Genomic DNA, 19,305 nt, shown 5'->3' on the forward strand with positions numbered 1-19,305 from the left:
TCGCTAAGGCCACTCCTACTCTTGATACCCAAGCCAGTTACAGTATACCATTACTGTAACGTGCAGCAAGCCCAACACATTGCTTATCTTGCTGTCCTCCTGGTCACAGACATGAACAGAAACACTAGCTGCAACGTGCACAGATGTGATCACTAGATCTGTACACAAGGAAACTGGCAAGGACCCTAACACAGGACCCACTTTGAACAAAGCCCCCTCTCACCACTGCATCAATAGATTCACGAGTCCAGGGGTGCCAGATTTAAAAGCATATTCTATGATTTAACTTAAAGGGTGCCTAATTTAAAAAAAAAAAAAATTGCTGTCTTATATACTGATATGGGAGTACACACCTGGCACCTTTATTGCCCACATATTCAAGCAGATTTCCACCACCAAATAAATAACACATTTATTTTTATAACGCGAGTAGAAATAGCAGGACTGACAATGTTAATCTCTAAAATGACAACTGATTTGGCCCAGTCACACAGCTGATCATTCAGCAGTTTCTGTATTCTAAATTGTGTATTATTGAAAGTTTCAGGATTTAATGTCCAATTTATTAAGCTTTTTCTCCACCTGTACATCCAGGGTAATTTCCTTCAGATTTCTGGGTTGTGAATTAAGAGCTGCATTACATGTTTGGCACTGAAGCATTAGCTCCTTCGTGTTTCTGAGTGATGAACAGACTGCCCCATCGTGTCTGAATGCTGCTCACAGCACACATAGCTAAGTAGCAGCCTTGCTCTTGAACCCTGATCATATTTTTAAAAACTAACTTTATTTCAGCCTCATAAGCCTGAGAGAATATATTTTCCTCCCTCCAAAAAAGAAAACAATATTCATTTTTGTGTTTATAAATGCATTTGTTGACGAGAATCATATCCAATTCCATCAGGCAAGCATCCAAAACTGGCCATATTTTGTACCCGAGTGAAAAAAAACAAAACAAAAAGGGAAACAAACAACCACTGTAAAATGGAGAACTGGGCCGGCTTTTTGCACATTTCAAGAAATCTAACCTGATATATAAATGACACAAACACATCATTGTTGCTTGTTGAATTTATGTGGGGTTTGCAATGTCAAGTATGCCACAGTTTAGTGCCAAATCCACTGTAAATATTCCATCTTTTAACAGATGAGCATTATAATTTTACTGGCACTTCCCATATCTAGAAACAGTTTATTTAGCAGCCTTTATATTGGTGTAGATGACATACGCAATATAAAACGTGCTTTTTAATTGAAATTATTTTTCTTTGAGCAAACTGGAAGTTACGGGTAGGAATTTGCTGTAGTTTGGCTGGGCTTCCACATCATTGACATCAGGGCAAAAGAAAGTTCTATAATAAAAATGTACTGCACTGAGTTTACAGAAAGAAAAGCAGGTCCCTGTAACAGTAATGCAGCCCTGGCACTGCTGTGGGCCAGGGCTTGAGAGCCAGTCTTTCTGCTCGGAGAGCGAGGGAACAGTTCCACTGCGAGCGCATTAGCTCTCCCATAGTCTGGAACTCCTCTGGGACACATTCTTTAAAAAGACAACCGGAGGTCCCAGTCCTACTAAACACAAAGCTATAAATTAGACCAGCGTCTCAGCAAGTAATCTTACTCAATGTCCGTGACAAAGACTGCTTGTCAAATTGGTTTTGTAACTTCAGAACTTGAAGTTTAGTTTTAGTAGAACTGAATACCAGCTCGAGTGTGGAACGTTATGGATGAACCTGAAACCCAAACAATTTAAACCTGGAATGTGCAGCCTCTCTGGATACAGTATAAGCATAAAATACAAGTCCAGCAAGTAACAGACCAGACCAACTCCACAACGTACTGCTGGGTTGCACGTCTAAAGCCTGAGCAGAAGCTGAGGTGTCTTTAAATAAATACATTAAAAGAAAGAAAACGTGTGTCTTAGCTTTACGCTACCAATGTAGGAATGCCTAACCTTTGTTGCAGGTTATACAACACAAGTACCTTATTGCATGATTTGTTTGTCCTTGTTGTCATTTACCATGCACCTAAATCAAAGAACCCAACATTGGAATACTTCTTATAAGCGAGCCACTAGTCCAAAGAAATTCACTGGAGTACAATAGTAATAGAATAGGGTCCAGTTTAATTGATTTTTTTTTTTTTTTCCTGGTCCCATCATAATTCATTTTAGTGCTTGTGATGGATCGGAGACAACGCTGACTATTATCATCATCATTTTTCTTTTTCTTTTTCTAATACAGTAGTAGGTGTTTCGAACCCTGGTCCACAGGTGCCAAGCATCAGTACGTTTCTAACATCATGCATAAGACTCACTACACTGCAACTAGCATGGCTTTCACACCAATCCCCTACAACAGGGAGAAGCGCCCATTCAAACTCATAGCCTTCTTTTTAGGAAGGCTGCATTTTTGTCTGTTCACCTCTAATGTTTTACCCAGGTTTTGCTGCTGTACTGCACTGTATGCATCTATCATATTATCACACTCGATTCCCATGGTATAAGTGTCTACACAGCATCTAAACTTCAGTTAAGTAGAAAGGACACGAATGTACGTTTGTAAAGAGGGGACTGGACCTGAAAGGTGTGCTGGGCTTTGGATGATGTTTTCTCCTTGAAGCGATGCAAGGAGTCTGGAACAGTGGTATAAAAAGAGAGAAGAGCAGAAGTGTAATGTGATGGAAAAGTAGCTGGGATTGGGGTAAATAATCCGGGTTGCCTCTGGAGATGACGTTGCGTCTCTGCTCAGTAATAGTCACAGCAATGACAGCTGCGTTTCATTACGTTGCTGCTGGTGTTGATGGAGACAGTTTATTAAAGTTTAAGGACAGAAGCCGCTCAGTCGCTATGCTGCCCCACATGTCAGGATCAGTGTTTCCAAACCACTGGGTTTTGGTTTGTTGTTGTTATTGTTATTTCACAGTATGAAGCCTCCCCTTTGTGCTCGGGAGAGATTAGTGGGTTCAGTAAGCTGTGCTCTTCAGCAGCTTGGTCCTTCCACACGATTCTGAGACGAGAGGAATGACTGGACCACCTCTTCTGTGGACTGCGTGCTGGTGTTGACGTCTTCAAGGGCATCTGCCACGGCAAACTGCCTGTCCCGCAGCCGGTTCCAACTGGACAGAATGTTGTGGTACTCAAAAACTTTTTCATAGTTGCCAACCGAGTTGTAGAGTTTAATGAGGCCCCTGTAATCATACTCCAGTCCACTGTATCCTTCTCCAAACAGCTTCTTGCCTGCAAGTCAACATACAGATTTACTAACAAAGTACAGGCAATTCTAAACCACATCTAAGAAACTGATAAAAATCACAGTTCATTTTATCCTGTGTACTGAAGCCATCCTGTGCAACAGCACAAATCTATAATTAAAGCAGTACGAAATGCCTTTGAATCCAAAATACTTGTTACAAATACAGTGTTTAAATCCAGCAATAGGAGTGTGTACATATGTGAAGTTAGCTGCATTGAGCCCCAAGACTACATTAGAGAACACACTGACCGATTGCTATGGATCTCAGGTAGAGCTTCTCTGCATCGTCGTACTGATTCATGTCGTAGTTATACAAGGAGGCAAGGTGTCCCACGGACAGCGCCACTTCATAGTCCTCCTGACCCAGCAGCTGCTCCTTGATTTGAATTGCTTTGATGTGCATTTCTTCAGCTTCCTGTTTGCAAAGTAGCACAATTCAAAACAGACGTTCATTTTAATACTGCATACTGACATGCTTGTTTTTAATCTTGTACGTATTTACACATAAAACAAAGTAACAACAGCTTGTAAAGCAGTTTTCTGATTCTGTATAGTGACTTCAGAAAAGAAATAAAATACATGAACATAATAATGTCAGAGTGTTAAGAAGTGTTAAGGTATTTTGGGTTTCTCGCTTTAGAAACAGCATCGTCTGATACCTTGAACTTCCTCATGGACTGATACAGTCTGCCAAGGTTCCCGTAGTGCTTTGCTGTCTGGACATTGAACTCCCCGAAAGCTTTTTTGGCGAGCTGCAGTGAGGAGAGGTGCAGATCGTGTGCTTCCTGAAGAAGCCTCTGCTCTGTTTCCTTATTGTGACAATCGATTGCTATCTCCTCCAGGATGAGTGCTGGGAATAGAAAGTGCAGCACAATTCAACACCAGAAACATGAAGAGCCTGCATCTACTGCACTGGACACATTGAAACAGTTCTAGCCCTGTTCTAGCAATAGTAGAGAGGTCCTGGTTTAGGGAGGGCCGCTCTCCAGCTATATGTACAGTCGGTACCTTTGACCCGTTTGGATGAAGCCAGCAGCAGATGGTCTTCAGGGAGGATGTGGGTGATGATGTCTATGGCACGTTCAGCATGAAATCTGAAAGTACAAACCACTCTTTAATTCTGCATTCGTTTGCTAAAGTGAACCAAGCCAATGGATATTTTTGATGTTAACCACAGGCACGTTTTAGGTTTAAATTGAAGTAACTCCACACAAAGTATACTTTATTGAGTTACTTTAAAACAATAAATGGTCTATCACACAGGAGCAAGACTTACAGTGCATTGTCAAATTTCCCAGAGCTGTACTGGTGCACATAAGAAGAATACGCCAGGTCTTCGTGTGCAGTGGCTACATGGATGTTCTTGCCTCCAAATACTGACTGCCGGATATCAAGCGCTGTCTGCAATGGAGAAATCATTTCCATGAACACAGCATGGCAGCCCTGTTACACCGTCAGCTCTATAGATCTGAACACAGTAAACTGCAGCACTGACTTCCACACTCACTCGCCTCTCAAGGGCGTAAATGAAACAAACATACCTGGTAAATAGCAACAGACTGACAGATGTTATCTACGTTGAGCAAGTAAAACCCATAGTCGAGAAGCGTGTCGGAGTACTTGGGGTGTTTGTGCCCAAAGTGTTCCCTGGAAAAACACATCAGGTTCAGTTAGAAAAGAAATAAGGCCAAGTGTTCAGTGAATTACAATGAAGCAATTGCAGGGGTAACTTACCGTGCTAAATAGACGGCATGTTTTATCAATTGCTCTGCTTTCCTGAATTCACGCTTCACCACACACGCCTGCAGGAACAAGCACAATACAAACAGGAAGGAAAATAAACCAATTGAAAAAGTGTCCTACAGACCTACTGGTCTCTTTCAATCAAACAAGTCATTTTTATATTCTTTAAATCGATGGAAATCCCCAAGGCACATGCGAACTGCCTGTATTCTGTGAGTATTTCGTTGATGATTTCAGGTCTATCATCAACACAGCACTGTACTACAGACCTGATGTAAGATACCAGAAGATAGGAACATGTTTGTTCAATTCATTGATGTTCGTTCACTTCAGAAGCTCTGCTACATTGATGGATGGACTGGCATTTGGGTCTGTTTGAGTGTGCAGCTTCCTTTTTTCTTATGTGCTTAATTGTATAACAAAGCAAAGAGTTATTTGGAAAGTTACCTTAGAAGCCTGTCTTAAAACATCAACCACCACTTTCACTGGTAACCCAACTGTGATCTCCTTCATTGCTGCTATACACCATTTATAAGCCTGGAAATAAAACAAATAATAATAATAATAATAATATTTCAACAAGATCAAATTATCAATTGCATTCACAACATATTCATTAAGTAGCTTAATAAGAAGTTGCATGTACAGAAAATAAAACAGAGTGAGGCTTAATAACAGCAGCCTAATCCACTGAGCAGTGTTCTGAGAAGAAGAAATCCATCTGCATTGTATTAGATGACTGTGGGAATGCAATGAAGAGCAATGGCAGGAAATAAAACTGGAAGGAATAATAAATGTAGTTCTTTATTTTCCATGAACTGATACAGAGGTCAGAAGTGAAGCATGGCACGGTACGAGGATTGAATGTGGTGCTGCTGTCATTACAAAGGGGATTATTAGGAGGGTAACGGGGCACCTCATGAAGCTTCTCATTAAAAATAAACTCCATTATAATAATCCCCCTTTTTTTTTTTTTTTTTTTTTGAGCACAGGACATACCTCATCATAGTGGCTTTTTGCAAAGAGCAGCGCACACAACTCCCCGTAGAGCGCTGCCTTGTTCGCCTGGTGGCCGTGTTTGGCTAGTTTGTCCATGTAGGACTGCGCTAGCTTAAAGGTCTCTTCTCCTAAATGGTATTTGCAGTTGCCATTGCGTACGTGGAGTAACCTAGAGGGGGCAACAAGAGACCAAACATGAACCCGAAATGGTCCCATTCTTTAAAGGGTTCTTAAAGAATATGCAGAACTATATTCCAGCTAGCAGTCTAAACAAGCTACTGCTCAAGCAGCAAGATGATGAAGGACTCACCTTACACAGCACTCTACAGCTCGGTACCAGTGCAGCACCTCATCATGTAGTGTACACAACTGCAGACACGACAGAAACACCTTTTCTGCATCTCCGTACCAGCCTGCATCAGACAGGAACCCTCCTGAAAGAGACACGACTCCTTCACTGCGACAGTCTGTCTATTACTGCTCGTTCTCTTTGGAATCCACTGTGTGAGGTTACGGATGGGACAGGGTACAAGCTTCTCTGACTCTCCCCAGCATTCTGTCTATTTGGTTCAGATTGCAAAGCTGAATAGCTTAGTGGATAGACCCTGAACACTGCTGTGCAGGTAGATACTTGAACCCTGGGGGTCTCGTAGTCACCCCTGAACTTACCTAAAACAAAGCCGAACTGGACGGCCTTTTCTTTGACATGTCGGTCGGACTCTGCAATGTAGGAGCAGCGGCGGCTGAATGAGCTGGCCAGCACAGAGGCCACTTTCACACCATGATCCATTAATGCCTGGAAACAGTGATGGAGAAGGTGTCTGCAAACAGAACAGGGGAGTTAGTCTCCAGTGTGTGCGTGCATGCGTGTTATTGTGCGCCTGTATGATGATTCATGACAATGTCAAATCCCAAGCTGGACTTCCTCAGTGTGGCATTTCAGGTCAAGTTATTTGCACATCATGTGACAATGACATCATCTGCCAGGTGCATCATGAGGCACTGTGTAACACCCCTAGAACACTATGGACACATTTCCATATCAAGCGACTCTTATAGGCCCCAATGTCAGGGGTGAACACTTCCTTATATCTTACATACCTCTTGTCAGAAGCACGCAGCACTTTCGCAAAGACTTCAAGTTCACAGAACTCACCGCCCAGCTGGCAAAGCCTGCCTTGCTGGTAAAGCTGAAAAAGAGCAAAAAAGAAATACATGAATTCATATTTAAAACAGTTACATAATGACAATACCAAAGGTTCCAGATGTCTGACTAATATATATATATATATATATATATATATATATATATATATATATATATATATATATATATATATATATATATATAGTTTGAACTAACTGGCCGTGTGACCGCCAAGCTTCAAAATGCAATGTTAAAAGCACACAGCACAATCATATATTTAGCAGCAGTATGTGTTTGTTTGTGGCTACTCAGCTTTAATGGCGCTTGCTATTCATACTGACGAGTGGAAAAGGTGTCCAGCTGAATAAACACACATTCCAAAGCCAAGCTCCATACAGAGGATGTGCTGCTGGATGACAATGCCTGATCTCTGGAGCTTACCAGTACATAGACTGATGAATGCAGTGGGTTTGTTGGCTGATCAGGATCTCAACACAATGTACTGTAGGGGTGTCAACCTTCAGTGAAGACATTAAAAGGTTCTGCCCACTCTGCTATAAAAGCCAACGGAGCCCGTCCCCAATCCCATCAAGTTACCTCCCACACACCAGCAGTCTGTTCAAGGATCTACACATTTCACCCACATGAATGTCACATTGTTTAATTCAAACAGTGAGCTAATGAAGCAGCTGTGGTGTACAGTACTACTCTTAACCTGCACCCCTTAACTCACTGTTATTCCTCAAATGCACGTTGTGTTTTTGTACCGTATTCACAAGCCCTCTCCTTTTAGTGCACAGGCGCCTGTGTCAGGAATGTGTACCAGTACACCAAGGCACTCAACACAAAACTTACAACACAACACACAGTAGAAAAAAACAGCACTCAAGAGAGTTCAGTTTTGAGTGCAGATTAAAAACAGACAATTTGAAGAGACTGGTCGCTCCCGTGGTAATTAAAGAGTTAAACAAACAAACCAGCATGAATGACGCTGGTGGAATGGAAGATCTGTTTCAGCTACATATGTACTGTTACAATTTCATTCGAAAGCAAGTGTACTGCTGCAGTGTACCTCAGGACAAGATGAACCTAACCTGAACGAGAAAGACTTCATCAATAAAAGCATTACGGCAAAGAATGGCTTCCATCACATTTTAGTTGTAAATTACATTTGAGATACAGAAGGCGTGTTTAACTTGCTGGCGCCCAGCCTTCTCTCAAACTAAACCAGATCACACCACACAATAAAGCTCCGGATAACTTTCCTCCCAGTGTATAACCCAAAATAAAATAATACAACTAACTGACTTCCATTAGTGTTTCATTCTAAATGTAATTTAAATTACCCTGACAGTGGAGAAAGCAGGCTTTACGACAGACAGCAAACCATCCCGCTGTATTAACAGTATTAACAGTGACTCTCTTAAACAGAGATGTTATAGTGATGACTTGGGCATGTCCGAGAAATCAGCAACCCACCTCGCCTTTGTTTATTTATTTATATATTTATTTATTTATTTATTTATTTATTTATTTATTTTTATTATTATTATTTATTTATTTATTTCTTAGCAGACGGCCTTATCCAGGGCGACTTACAATCGTAAGCAAATACATTTCAAGTGTTACAATACAAGTAATACAATAAGAGCAAGGTTTACAGTGAAGTGCAAATGGTACAAACTACTCCGGCATAGTGTATAACATGCTGTGACGTCGAGATCAAGCACAGATTTGACAATCATAACACAGAATAACTACCCATTTAAACAAACTGAGAACGATATCCATTTAAACTCACTTTTTTACATCTCGTTTAATGTATTTCAAATAAAGATGTCAATCAACATCCGAGTGCTCCGCGTTCCCTGCCGTCTGACAGCAACAACGCAGCCACACACCTACCCGATTAATACTGACATTGAGAAGGCATTTCAGAACCACATCAGCATCACCATGCCTCCTGTGTTCACAGGATTGTTAATGTAACATGATCCGCTCAGCATGGGATGTTTACAAGAAAGTCATAGAGAGAATCCAAGACGAGGCTGCACGAAAGCGACATGTCACTTTGACTCCCAAGCATTTGGCTCAATACTATGTTTGCTTGTTGGTTGTTTGTTTGTTTTTCCCCTACGCAACGCGTTTTAATACCGCTATGCCATCTGGCCGGGTACCCAGTGTAATGTCAGCCATTATGTCATGTCACTGCACACGGGCTCAGAGCTTGAACAAACCCGCGGCACTAAACGGATACTCGGGCCTTACCTTATAATACACATCAAACTGTATGTTCTCCGGAAGAGAGCGAATCTCCCTGCGAGATCGGCTGTAGTTGTCTACCACAGCTGAAATGGCAGTATTATACAGCGTCTCCGGGATCCACTCCAGCTCCACCGCAGCCATGTTGTTTCCCTTCGCTCGATCCACCAGGCCCCCACCTACCTTCGCTCTCACTATCCTTACAAAATGAAACACTCGTTTACTTCAGCATTCACAGACAGCGTCCTAGCAAAAACCGAAACCAAACAGCGCGGGGCTGTGCTGATACCACTCCGAATGACCGCCTGATCAACGTTACACTCTTTTTTTCATTGCCACTGGCCCAATACTTTTTCCACGGATTTGTCAACCTCTCTCTTTTTTTTCTTTTTTTCCTCTGCGCTGGTCGACGCGGTGACGTCATCACGCAGCGGCTGTCAGACAGCTCAGTTCGTTGATTTTCTGCGCCCGGCGTTGCTGTTGCATTCGTAATTCATGTGTATTTGTTATGACTGAGTGAGTCACAGTTTGTTTAAATCTATGCATCTATTCTCATACAAGAACTCTCTCGAAGCAGCATGCTAAAAGCACTGTGTAAGTAGTGATCAAGCTCTACAGTAATTATAAATTATAGCACGTACGTATTTATGGTAATCTAGCTAATAAAATAATATTTACACTCTGATCAAAACGTTTTTTCTTGGCATGAGTGGATATTTCATGTACACGAATAATACAGCCGACGGGGGGCGGTGCTTGAGACGCTGCTGCGTATCCCCCTGGCTCGCGTGTTGACGTCACTGCGTTCCTGAGCATGCCCAGTAAGCATCACAAATAAACAATAGCGACACTGGAAGGGCCGGTTACCGGGCAGAGCCGTTTGAGAAAGAGCGCTGTTTATTTACAGAGAGAGCTAACCGGAGACAGAACCAGCTGCGGTCATGGAGAACCGATTCTCTTTACGGGCGAGCGTCTTTTCCGACCAGGGGGGCAGGAAATACATGGAGGATGTAACCGAGATTGTGGTGGAGCCCGAGCCGGGCGAAGAGGAGCTAGCTCTGGTCGGAGCCGGGGAAACAAAAGAGGAAACCGGTGTTTCGGTCGAAAACACGCCGGGGCCGGGTAAGATAGACTCGGCTAGCGGTGTAACCGAGCAAGGTGGTTTTAAAACCATCAACGGCCCCACTGCTAGAAACTCCAGTAGAAATACAAGGGAACACAAGATTGTAATTGAGAACTTCGAAAGTTCACAACCAACAGAAACCGTGGAAGATAACGCTACCAATTCATGCTCCCGGAGCGGGCGATCAGTGGGTTTTTTTGCAGTATTTGACGGGCACGGGGGCAGGGAGGCTGCCCAGTATGCCCGTGATCATTTATGGGATTTGATAAAGAAACAGCGCGGGTTTTGGTCGGCGGATTCCGGGGAGGTTTGCGCTGCTATCAGCAAGGGCTTCGTTGCTTGCCATCATGCCATGTGGAGAAAGCTACGTAAGTATTGTGCAGTGCATACACATATTATTATCAGGACTGGGATGTACATTCGGTGCTTACCGGTATGGAGTGTTATTATCATTATTATTATTTAAGTGTCTTACAGAGGATTAAAAGTCAAATCGAAACATCATCTATAAACTTGTATTTAGTTCGTAGTCGTCTTATTTTTAGTTAAATATTACATTACTCGTCTTATCTTTAGTTAAATATCACATTTACACTGACGTTACTTATATTTGAACCTTGGCGCCAAATTCAGAAATGTATAATTAAAACTGTACCCCCGCACACACAGCCAGTAATTTATCCGGCATGGTGAGTTTAGAATGCAGACTGTTACATTCACAGCAGTAAGACAAGGTGCGGTCAAATGTCACTTGAATTTTACGTTTGTTCTCGACCAAATAACAAAGCATTTTAATTAATTCTTTTGAACATATTCTCGCCTAACTCTACAATTTGTGAATGGCATTAGATTTTGTTTTATCGTTTGTCTTTGTGAACCTTGTTGGTTTACAAGCTCCACAACGTTGGGAAACGATTTCCTGGTGTTTTCAGTTTGGGTGTGTCTCCTGTAAACAGAACAGTATTTATTTTGTAATAAAGTGCTTTCATTGATACAGCAATAGTACCCAATGCAGTGGAGTGGACATTACGACATTGTTATATTTTATTTCCCTACTGTGGGGGATACTCCCAAGGATCATTCTCCTCTATTTATGTCCTGCTCTGAATGCTGTAGTTCCACAGAGGGCTGTGAGAAAGCTGTGCTGCAAAATCCCTGAGAACATGTCAGGACATGTCAGGCTGTGCAGACAAGAGAGTTCAGGACATGTCGGGGTGTGCTGACAAGAGAGTTCAGGACATGTCAGGGTGTGCTGACAAGAGAGTTCAGGACATGTCGGGGTGTGCTGACAAGAGAGTTCAGGACATGTCGGGGTGTGCAGGCATGTCAGGCTGTGCAGACAAGAGAGTTCAGGACATGTCGGGGTGTGCAGGCATGTCAGGCTGTGCAGACAAGAGAGTTCAGGACATGTCGGGGTGTGCAGGCAAGAGAGTTCAGGACATGTCAGGGTGTGCTGACAAGAGAGTTCAGGACATGTCAGGGTGTGCAGGCAAGAGAGTTCAGGACATGTCAGGGTGTGCTGACAAGAGAGTTCAGGACATGTCAGGGTGTGCAGGCAAGAGAGTTCAGGACATGTCAGGGTGTGCTGACAAGAGAGTTCAGGACATGTCGGGGTGTGCAGGCAAGAGAGTTCAGGACATGTCGGGGTGTGCTGACAAGAGAGTTCAGGACATGTCGGGGTGTGCAGGCAAGAGAGTTCAGGACATGTCGGGGTGTGCAGGCAAGAGAGTTCAGGACATGTCGGGGTGTGCTGACAAGAGAGTTCAGGACATGTCGTGGTGTGCTGACAAGAGAGTTCAGGACATGTCGGGGTGTGCTGACAAGAGAGTTCAGGACATGTCGGGGTGTGCTGACAAGAGAGTTCAGGACATGTCGGGGTGTGCAGGCAAGAGAGTTCAGGACATGTCGGGGTGTGCAGGCAAGAGAGTGCAAACAGAGAGCTGAATGTCTAACTGGGACATGCGTGTAATATGTTGTAGGAAGATATTCACATGGACAATACAGACCTATTACTTGATCCAATAGTTTAAACATTACATACAGTTAAATACAATCTGCTTACTCCACCTGTAGTAAAAGTAGCCTACTCCTTTTCTTCATTACTCTGTCCCTTTTGTAGCGCGACTGTCCGGTAAACATCAATTATCCACCAACTGCATAGAACAGTCATGTTTCAGATGTGCACAGCCACTTGAGACATGTTATTATGTGAGTCTGTTTCTATTCTAACAATTGCCACTTTATTTTGTTAAACAGCGGAGTGGCCAAAGACCATAACGGGGCTTCCCAGCACGTCAGGAACCACTGCAAGCGTGGTGGTGATCCGGGGGGACAAGATGTTTGTGGCTCACGTCGGGGACTCTGGGGTGGTATTGGGGGTGCAGGACGACCCCAGAGATGACTTCATCCGTGCTGTGGAGCTCACCCAGGACCACAAGCCCGAGCTGCCCCGCGAGAGGCAGAGGATTGAGGGGCTGGGCGGCAGGTAGGGAGGCAGGCTTTCTATCAACCGCAGTACAGCTTTATACATGTGTGTGTCATCATTTTAATAATCGAGTCTAAATCAGATATTTTCAGCGCACAAAACCACGTAGTTTGGCCTGGAGTCTTCTGCCACATCGGGGTCAAATCTGTAATGATTTGGATTCTGCCTTAAAACAGATCTGTGCCTTCGTGTGAAGCTGTTCAGTGCAGCAGCAGTGTTTTTTAAACAGATCTGTGTCTGCGTGTGAAGATGTTCAGTGCAGCAGCAGTGTATTTTAAACAGATCTGTGTCTGCGTGTGAAGATGTTCAGTGCAGCAGCAGTGTATTTCTCCACTAGGATTGGTATCCAAAGGCTGCTTAAAGCAGTTCATGTCTCAAGAAATTGTAGTGCTTGCTTTCATTCTAAAATACATACAATGATCTGTCTGTTTCTATGAGGGATGAACACGTGATTTAACAGGGATCTCATTGAGGGTAGGTGGGATCTCCTAGCCCTGCTCGTGCTGGTGGGATCTCCTAGCCCTGCTCGTGCTGGTGGGATCTCCTAGCCCTGCTCGTGCTGGTGTGAGTGCTCAGTGCGTGGCGTGTGTTTCATTGCAGTGTGATCAGGAAGTCAGGGGTGAACCGGGTGGTGTGGAAGCGTCCTCGCCTGCCCCACAATGGCCCCGTGAGGAGGAGCACTGTTATCGACCAGATCCCCTTCCTCGCCGTGGCTCGAGCTCTGGGTGAGTTTCTCCAAGCTGGACCCAATGAAGGTTTTCTGTTTGAAATTTATTTTAGTTTAACCCCCTCTGCCTGACCTCCGACCCTCCCAACATTCCTTAACTGGAACCGTTCTAATTTTTCCCCCCTGATGAAGTTGCGTTTGTGCTTGTGTGCTGACCCCACCTTGTCCCTGCTCAGGGTAAAGTGTAGTGTTCAAGTTTAATGGAACTGGACCAACCAGGACCACAGCAAAACAGACCTTGCTCCTGCAAATGAGTCATGTTGCTGCCCTCTTGTGGCGTTACTGGCAAGTCTCCTGTAGTAGTGAACTCACTGAGTCCTCAGCACACATCCAGGCTCTTCCAATTGTCTGAATGTAGCTGGAATATGGAAGCCTTCTTCAACCTTCATTACAGCTTCGCAGGCAGTTAAGCGTGCAGCTGCGGTCTCAGATTAGCTGTATTACTTGTTTGCTGGATCTTTGATGATACAAGCACAGCTAGAACCTCTGAACCTCAATCCTTTAGCAGAGTGCAGCGGCCCCAGGAATTATCATCTCTGTCAAGAAAGGCCAATTTAATTCCTTTTTTGTGAAGAGTGCCGGCTGCAAATGTCACAGTGCATCTCTAATGCAGCCTCTGCCTCCTCGCACAAGGCATCTCATTTAGCCTGCTGAGTCAGTAATGCTCCCTGTCTCAATGTAGTAATGGCATCCAAACTGAAGTAAAGCCTGAGAAGGATCGCTCTGAACAAAGTGGAGTTTTGTTTTATTTAAAAATATGCCACATATTTATTAACTTTCTATGCAAACAGTTGTTGTGTACAGGACTGTAAGACTTCGCTCTTAGAACAAGAACTACACCAGCTAAGCATACAGAGTATAGGCCTATAAAGCACTCCCGGTTACTGTAAAGGATCTGGCTTTTTCTTTGGAAATCTGCAGTAGTTAACGAGTCGCAGGACCTGCTTTGATTGTGCTGCTTTCCTATTTCATAACCTTTAAAAAGCACTACACTGTATGATGCTTCCTGCTGCTGAAGAAACGCCATTTCCTAAAGAGACTATTCTATTACTCTCACGCAGACACTGCATTTCATTTATGGGGATACAAAGTTTCATTTTTGTTTTTTTCTGTAACTTTGTTTTTTTCCTTTATTTATCTTTGACGTACTTTCATCTGCATGTTCATTAAAAATGAAATGAGTTCTTCGTTGGTCTCTTTCCCAATTAGTTTTAAAAGCCATTGAGATGTTCTTTTGTCTCTGTGCTCCTTTGTTCTTTGTTGGTTGGTGAGCTCAGCAGTGCATGTTTACAGGGAGGCTCAGGATCACAATGCTCTGTTTCTGAGCTCTGAAGGTGAATTGGCTCTAGATTGGAGAGGGGGGCTGGTTATTGATCTGGAGTGTCTTCTGTTTTAAAGCCTCTGGAAATCTTAATTGGCCACTCTGGTGAAGAGCAGTGCTAATGGCATTTCTTCAACAGGAAGCATCATACAGTGTCCTACTTTTTAAAGGTTATGGAGTCCAATAATAAATATATTTCACAACTTCCAGCTCAGTGTTGCTCACAGCTGTCTTTTGGAAGATAGCAGTTCAGTCTATTACATTCGCAGGTATGGTTTTAAAAGACAAGTGAGAGGTTAATGACTGGGGGACACTCCCTGAACAGGTGACCTGTGGAGCTATGACTTCTACAGCAGAGAGTTTGTGGTGTCGCCGGAGCCTGACACGAGCGTGCTCACCCTGGACCCGCGCATACACCGCTACATCATCCTGGGCAGTGACGGGGTGTGGAACATGATCCCTCCACAGGACGCTGTGTCAATGTGCCAGGACCATGAGGAGGAAACGCAGGTGAGGTGCACTTCTCAAAGCAAAGGGAAAACCTAAGAGACTCATGAGAACTTCTGCATGTGTCTTGTTTTGTATATATTTTAGAATATGCTTCTTGAGGGGACTGCAGTAGCTGAAAGTGTTTAACCTAGTACAACAGGCAAAAAACAAGCAAAAAGCTAAATGGACTGCTTGCTGATGTCTTCTCTTTCCTGTCTCTGTGCTGGTGTGTTCAGGGCCAGTACGGGATGTCCAATGCTTGGCAGCTGGTAAGCCACTCCCTGCTGCGATGGAGACAGCGCGGGCTGCGTGCCGACAATACCAGCGCCATCGTCCTCACCATCTCTGAGCCGCTGGACAAGAACACTGCGGTGCGCAAAGATGAGGTGCTGCTGAACCTGCTTGACGGGCCCTTCCACAGCCAAGACGAGGGCCCCCTTCACTCCTGGTCTCGCTGCTCCACCCCGCTCATCGAGGTACAACAGCAGCCATGATTTTCACATGGGCACAACCACACTGAATATTCATTGGCAACTCTGTACAGCACTATAGTGTGTGTGTGTCATGTATGTTTGCATGTATGTATGTATGTGTATATAATATATATATATATATATATAATATATAATATATATATATATATATATATATATATATATATATATATAATCTATCCTTTCATTGTTTGAAAGGATGATAGTTTATGTAGGAAAGCTATTCAGAAATGTTTGAGTTTGCTTTCAGATTGTAATGTTGCGAGCAGCCTAAAGAGCCTATGGGGTGTGTTTGGAGATGAGTGGGGGGGGTGTGTTTGTTTTAATCAGCCCATTTCTGTAAAGTGGAGCTGCTTTGATGTGCATTTATTTTCTTTGGAATGGTTGTAGCTTAGATAAAGGAAAATGGAAAAACAAAGATTAAAACAGAGGCACTTAAGTGCTGCATAAACAGAGAGAGACTGGTAAGGAATAAATTAGGGCTGTTTTATGTATCCTGCATGGCTTCCTACTGCAAGTCCATATAGAATGCATTTGTATTGCACAGTGTACTGTCTGGGTGGTCAGAAGAGGATGGATGCTGGGGATCTGATTTAAATGTGTGTGTTTATTGTATTTTTTATATAGAGAGCAGAATCTGATGTGGCTGACATGACCTCCTCTGAGCGTCTGCCTCCATTGGAGCGTCAGAATGGGTTCTCTGCAAAGAGCCTGGGATCCAAGAGCGAGTCTCACCGGCCCACCAGCTGCCCCGGCCGCTTACCCCAGCCTGTTCCTGAGTCACCCGAAAGAGCCCTGGCTATGACCAATGAGGGCTCTCCATCTCCCAGCCTCCCGGACCTCCGTTCTGCCAGGTTTCACAGCAGCACGGGCTCAGCACAGACGCCTTCCTCCACACAGCTGCCGCCTGGCTTGAAACGGACCCTGGAGGAGTCCAACTCGGGCCCGGCCAGCAAGAAGCTCCGGCGCAGTGTACCCCGCTCCCCCGAGAGCCCGTCCCCAAGCCACTGCGTCCCCTCGAAGCGCAGGAACCCCGACAGGCTCTCCATGCGCCGCAGCCTGAGGGGGCACAAAGCACCGGGTATCCCAGCTCTGCTGCACCAGCACAGGAAAAGCATCTGTGTGTGCTGAACCCCTTAGTGGAGCGCAGTCCCACACAGCCGCCTTCTCATGTTATTCAAGACAGGAGTTGGAGAACGCTCACAGATATATATGTGTATATAGATTTTGTAACTAAGTGAGGGTTTTTTTGGTTGGTCTTTTTTAATCTTAAACATCATTTTATTTCTTGTGTGTGTGTGTGTGTTTTCCCCCGAAGTATAGAGGACTTCTATGTGAGTAATTGTGTAAAACTACCAAAATAATGTGTGTGTGTGTGTGTGTGTTCTTCGGACAACTGCCATATTGGCCAATGGTACTTTTTTTTTTTTTTTTTTTTTTCAGCGTCTCAAGTTTTATGGTGTATCCTTTTTTTTCTTCCTTTGTTAAAGAATTTTAGCAAACTCCAGCTTGTGTTTTATCTGCTTGTAAATAACACCCCATGCAAGACGTACAGAATTTACAGTAAAAGGTTGAATTGAATGCTGCGTTGGTAGAGCAGAATATATTTTTATACATTCAGTTATATTTTCGTATTTTACGGGGGGTGGGGGGGAAGGATACATCATTTATAATTGGGATGCATTGTGAATATTTAAATAAATCGTTTTCCGTATCATTAATAATTACAGTTGATCACTAAAATGTCCTGGTCTTCTGATCCAGATTTGAAATGTTTGTTTTAAAGGGTGTGACAGAAATGTTCATCCTCATCTTGGTGGTGCTGCTGTTTTTAACCAATGGGGATTTTATACATGAAACACAAAGCAATGTTTTGTACTGTTTAAACTTCAGTTCTCATGAATTAGAGTCTGTGTGCACTGTACAGTGTTTACATCTAAATAAAACCTTGATCTGGTTATGGGGGGAGAATATAGAGGAGATGGGCTGTCTTGTGCAATTATAATGAATTCAAAATGGACTTGTTCTGCTGGATAATCGTAGTGCTTCTTTTTCTATGTAACAGTTTCAATGCTAATTTCATTGAATAGCCCAGTTTCATATTGTACTGCACTACCAAACAGCTAAACTTGTACCATGTGTTTGTTATTCAGCTGCTTCTGTCCCCACAGAACAGTGTCACTGATGGGAATCAAGGTCAAGTCTTCCTGTATTACTCAAGACAAGCAATTCCTGAGTCACAGTGGGAGGTTTCTATTGCTTTAAAAAAAAATCAAACCTGGGAAATAGCGAAAGCAGTGAGCTCAATGTGGGGTATTCCTTACTTCAGTAGTTAAGCTGTGTTTTGCTTTACACTGTAGATCTGGTGACCTATACCAATGGGTACGTTTGCCTGCTGTGCAATGAAGACTTCTTACCTCGAGCAACTTGCTATTGGTTTTGTGTGTAATACTTTTTATTTATTGGCTTATCTGTTTGATCAAGTTATCGAACCTTCCAGTTGTTGCACAGTTCATCACAATGGTGGCATTTTCTGCATTCCCATGTTCTGTTATATTTCCTGGTTGCAGTATAACGACCACATGTCTTAATAATACAGTTCTGAGACAGTCCTTTGAGCAGTTGTATGGTTCTTTGTGAATGGTGTGTTCCACAGTCCTCATAATGTATTGATTAGAGGGGTAGGTGGAGAGTCCTTTTGTAATCAGTGTGGTTATTAGGAGCATTAAGGCTTGTCCTGGTTTCACTGCAACATTGACCCATCAACCATAAATGAGTTGTTGCATTTTATAATTTATTTTATACCTCATTACTTGCATTTTATTTTTAAATGCTGTTGTATTTTATTTTCATGCGTTGCAAAGAAATAAACCTGTCCGAGATCTGTTCCACAAACAACCATGTACCTTTAAAAGCTGCTGAACAACCTACAATTTAGATGAAGAATACTGGTGATTGTGAGGACTGGACACAGGCTCAGTAAAAGCATATGTGAAGTACAACTCTGCTAAAGAAACGCTGAGAATGCAGGGCTCTGTTCTGTTCAAACGCGGTCCTGTTTCTTGTTTTAAATGGATCGCTCATGTTTTCTTTGATAAATAAAGCATGGAAACTCAGTGTTCTTCCTGTGTTGTTATTGCTGCTGAATTTAACACAAGATGCTCTGCACCTCAAACCTGCTGCTGTTTTTGGAAATTATAAAAAAACGAAAAATGGTATGGCTTTGAAATCATTTATTTTTTTTGTAATCCTCCTGGACACCTTGGT

General features: G+C 43.2%; 2 protein-coding genes across 3 annotated transcripts; one reads left to right on the plus strand and one right to left on the minus strand.

Annotated features, from left to right (window-relative positions):
• Window positions 1–1,366: 1,366 nt before the first annotated feature.
• On the minus strand, window positions 1,367–10,036 carry LOC117964218 (amyloid protein-binding protein 2). The gene is made up of 13 exons (XM_034907033.2): window positions 9,406–10,036; window positions 7,092–7,180; window positions 6,660–6,811; window positions 6,301–6,424; window positions 5,991–6,159; window positions 5,439–5,528; window positions 4,983–5,050; window positions 4,790–4,895; window positions 4,525–4,649; window positions 4,257–4,342; window positions 3,908–4,098; window positions 3,498–3,663; window positions 1,367–3,232 (listed from the first exon to the last, which is right to left on the minus strand). The coding sequence occupies exons 1-13, from the start codon at window positions 9,541–9,543 to the stop codon at window positions 2,976–2,978; spliced, it is 1,761 nt and encodes a 586-aa protein (XP_034762924.2). The 5' UTR covers window positions 9,544–10,036; the 3' UTR covers window positions 1,367–2,975.
• A 114-nt stretch (window positions 10,037–10,150) lies between these two features.
• LOC117963268 (protein phosphatase 1D-like) lies at window positions 10,151–19,154 on the plus strand. 2 transcript variants are annotated; one of them, XM_059000929.1, is made up of 6 exons: window positions 10,151–10,521; window positions 12,779–13,007; window positions 13,608–13,732; window positions 15,381–15,565; window positions 15,781–16,020; window positions 16,666–19,154. In XM_059000929.1, exons 1-6 carry the CDS (start codon window positions 10,341–10,343, stop codon window positions 17,167–17,169), a joined length of 1,464 nt encoding a protein of 487 aa, XP_058856912.1. In that variant the 5' UTR covers window positions 10,151–10,340; the 3' UTR covers window positions 17,170–19,154. The 2 variants fall into 2 exon arrangements, with proteins under 2 accessions (XP_058856912.1, XP_034758517.2); XM_034902626.2 differs by having other exon boundaries at window positions 10,154–10,890.
• Window positions 19,155–19,305: the final 151 nt, after the last annotated feature.

This window comes from Acipenser ruthenus, chromosome 26, assembly GCF_902713425.1.
Source record: "Acipenser ruthenus chromosome 26, fAciRut3.2 maternal haplotype, whole genome shotgun sequence".
Taxonomy (NCBI): Eukaryota; Metazoa; Chordata; class Actinopteri; order Acipenseriformes; family Acipenseridae; genus Acipenser; species Acipenser ruthenus.

What these genes read in the sequence shown, in the direction of transcription:
- LOC117964218 (XM_034907033.2), bottom strand. Translation starts at nt 9,543, where the DNA reads ATGGCTGCGGTGGAGCTGGAGTGGATCCCGGAGACGCTGTATAATACT. An exon ending in GCTGTAGAGTGCTGTGTAAG is followed by an intron (nt 6,160 to 6,300) that starts GTGAGTCCTTCA and finishes TGCCCCCTCTAG; the next exon opens with GTTACTCCACGTACGCAATG. An exon ending in CAAAAAGCCACTATGATGAG is followed by an intron (nt 5,529 to 5,990) that starts GTATGTCCTGTG and finishes TTTTATTTCCAG; the next exon opens with GCTTATAAATGGTGTATAGC.
- LOC117963268 (XM_034902626.2), top strand. Translation starts at nt 10,341, where the DNA reads ATGGAGAACCGATTCTCTTTACGGGCGAGCGTCTTTTCCGACCAGGGG. An exon ending in ATTGAGGGGCTGGGCGGCAG is followed by an intron (nt 13,008 to 13,607) that starts GTAGGGAGGCAG and finishes GTTTCATTGCAG; the next exon opens with TGTGATCAGGAAGTCAGGGG. An exon ending in ACCATGAGGAGGAAACGCAG is followed by an intron (nt 15,566 to 15,780) that starts GTGAGGTGCACT and finishes TGGTGTGTTCAG; the next exon opens with GGCCAGTACGGGATGTCCAA.